The sequence below is a fragment of the Sinocyclocheilus grahami genome, unplaced genomic scaffold (genome assembly GCF_001515645.1).
Source record: "Sinocyclocheilus grahami isolate Dianchi unplaced genomic scaffold, SAMN03320097.WGS_v1.1 scaffold870.1, whole genome shotgun sequence".
NCBI classification, from domain to species: Eukaryota; Metazoa; Chordata; class Actinopteri; order Cypriniformes; family Cyprinidae; genus Sinocyclocheilus; species Sinocyclocheilus grahami.
The window spans coordinates 285,670-288,591 of NW_015506049.1; the positions used below are offsets into that span (position 1 = coordinate 285,670).

General features: G+C 40.7%; 1 protein-coding gene across 1 annotated transcript in view; it reads left to right on the top strand.

The window, feature by feature from the left end:
• Positions 1-2,170, top strand: part of LOC107563352 (extracellular superoxide dismutase [Cu-Zn]-like) — a 2,990-nt gene extending 820 nt beyond the window's left edge. Inside the window, exon 2 of the mRNA XM_016248205.1 lies at positions 1,473-2,170. Within this exon, the coding sequence (XP_016103691.1) occupies positions 1,473-2,060 (588 nt within the window). The 3' untranslated portion in view covers positions 2,061-2,170. The remainder of the gene's footprint in view (positions 1-1,472) is intronic.
• The last annotated feature ends 752 nt before the right edge of the window (positions 2,171-2,922 follow it).

Genomic DNA, 2,922 nt, shown 5'->3' on the forward strand with positions numbered 1-2,922 from the left:
GCTTTCACCGTGGACGAAGCGGAGTCCAGCCCGGGGTCGTCACATGTGGTTGCCGCAAGCCCTCCGGCCTCTGCACACTCTAGCCCGTGATGTGTTTTGTTGTGACAGTGAAACTACTTTGTTTGGCTTTCCAAAAGAGGACACGACTAGAAATCAGTGCTTAAGTTGTATTTACAACACTGTTCCAGAACACTTCAACCCAAATATTCAGATGTGTGCAGCGCATTTTATGGAGGACTGTTTCCTGATCCTGGGAGAGTAGATTACAATGCCGGCTGTTCTGACTCACAGACTGTAAGTACGTTTTCATATATAAAGGATTTGCCACTGATGATTCAAACTCGAGTTTTGAGCAGTGTAGAGTAGCACTTGTTGTTTGTCATTTCTCCGATCACAAATGCAGACATGGTTTTATGTTTACGCGGCGCGATGCAATGCAACGCGTAAAAAGACAGTATAAGTCATTATAATCCGTAATTATGTCCCCACTGGATGCAACAAATGCCTCTTTATAATAGGTTTTAATGTTTTTGAATTGTCGCTACAGCCGGACACGGCATCAACAGTATGGTAGGGGCGTAACATTTCCGTCACACGCTTGAGGTATTCAGCCAATCACAACGCACTGGATAGCTGGCCAATCACAGCACACCTCGCTTTTCAGACCGATGAGCTTTGTAAAAATCGACGCGTTTCAGAAAGGCAATTTGATGTCATTTTTAGTAGGCCTAACTGTTTAAAACAATTATGAAACATACAGTTACTACTTTAACAATTTTCTTTCAGTATATTTAGTGAATGTTAAGTGGGTGTTCATTAAAAAAAAAAAAAACTCAGTTACTTTTTCTTTTTCTTTTTTTTTTTACCTGAAGTGTACTAACAGTAAAAGGCATGGTTTGTCCCTCATTTAACAGTACACTCTTAAAAATAAAGGTGCTTCAAAAGGTTCTTCACAGCGATGCCATAGAAGAACCATTTTTGGTTCCACAAAAAATCATTCAGTCAAAGGTTCTTTAAAGAACCATCTCTTACATTTTTGTAATCTGAAGAACCTTATTTCACCACAAAGAAACTTTTGTGAAACAGAAAGGTTCTTCAGATGTTAAAGGTTCTTTATGGAACCATTTAGACAAAAAGGTTCTTCTATGGCATCGTGAAGCACCTTTATTTTTAACAGTGTGCTGTGGTTTCTTTGGGCTGCCGTGACTAATCCTGACTAAAGAAATCCTTATAAACAGATCTTGTGAAACCTGTTTCCCATTGGATCTTAAAACAACTGTATGTAGTTTTGTGTATTTTTGCGCCTTTAGAGCCCCCAACAGTAAAGTTAGTGGAATTCACTGTCGCAATCCCTTACGAAAATTAACTATGGTTTTATTATAGTAAAAGTGTAGTAACCATGTCTTATTGACTACAATTTGTATAACCACATTTTTACTATAAATACCATGGTTAAACTATGGTTAGTGTAGCAAGACAGTCCTGTTCTTGAGATCGTCGAAGCTCCTAAGCCAGAAGTCGTGGAGTTCAACAACACAATCTACGCCACTTGTGACGTAACACCCGTCCCTAATTTAACAGCCAGCCAGCCACAGATCTTTGGGCGGGTGCTTTTCAAGCAGGTCTTTCCCAATGGAACGCTAGCAGTGAAAATCAACCTCCATGGTTTGCCTGCCGATGATCAGCAAGTGCGCGCCATCCACATCCATCAGTATGGAGACCTCAGTCAAGGGTGCGTCACTGCTGGTCCTCATTACAATCCGCGGGAGGTTGACCATCCCGGTCATCCCGGAGACCTGGGCAACTTTGTTTCTGAGCAAGGAGTTATAAGGAGGTTCCAGATGCTCCCGGAGGCCAAGCTGTTCGGGGGTCAGTCCGTTCTGGGACGCGCAGTGGTGGTTCATGAGAAGGAGGATGATCTGGGAATGGGGTCAGATGAGGAGAGCAAACGCAGTGGGAATGCTGGGAAGAGGATCGCTGGCTGTGTGATTGGCATTACTACTCCACGTCTGTGGCAGAAGACTGAAGGGCTCCCTGGGGAAGAGGCGGAGGAAAAATAAGAGGAGCAGAAGAAATAATGCATTGTGTCTTAGATTGATACTGTGTTTGAAATAGGTCAGTAATTATTAATCTTAAAAGGGATAGTTCAGCCAAAATGAACATTCTGTCATTTAATGGTGGTAACCAAACTGTTTCTGGTAGCCATTGACTTCCATACACTCTTAAAAATAAAGGTGCTTCAAAAGGTTCTTCACAGCGATGCCATAGAAGAACCATTTTTGGTTCCACAAAGAACCATTCAGTCAAAGGTTCTTTAAAGAACCATCTCTTTCTTACCTTTTTGTAATCTGAAGAACCTTCTTTCGCCACAAAGAACCTTTTGTCAAACAGAAAGGTTCTTCAGATGTTAAAGGTTCTTTATGGAACCATTTAGACAAAAAGGTTCTTCTATGGCATCGTGAAGCACCTTTATTTTTAAGAGTGTACAGGCCAGTGTGCTGTGGTTTCTTTGGGCTGCCGTGACTAATCCTGACTAAAGAAATCCTTATAAACAGATCTTGTGAAACCTGTTTCCCATTGGATCTTAAAACAACTGTATGTAGTTTTGTGTATTTTTGCGCCTTTAGAGCCCCCAACAGTAAAGTTAGTGGAATTCACTGTCGCAATCCCTTACGAAAATTAACTATGGTTTTATTATAGTAAAAGTGTAGTAACCATGTCTTATTGACTACAATTTGTATAACCCCATTTTTACTATAAATACCATGGTTAAACTATGGTTAGTGTAGCAAGACCATGGTTAATTTGTGGTTACCATGGTTTTGTTTTTTTCCCACTCACCAAACTTACATACTCCCAGAACTGATGTTTTTGTGGAGCATGGAAAATAAATTAGAAGTCAATGTACCATCAGAATGATTT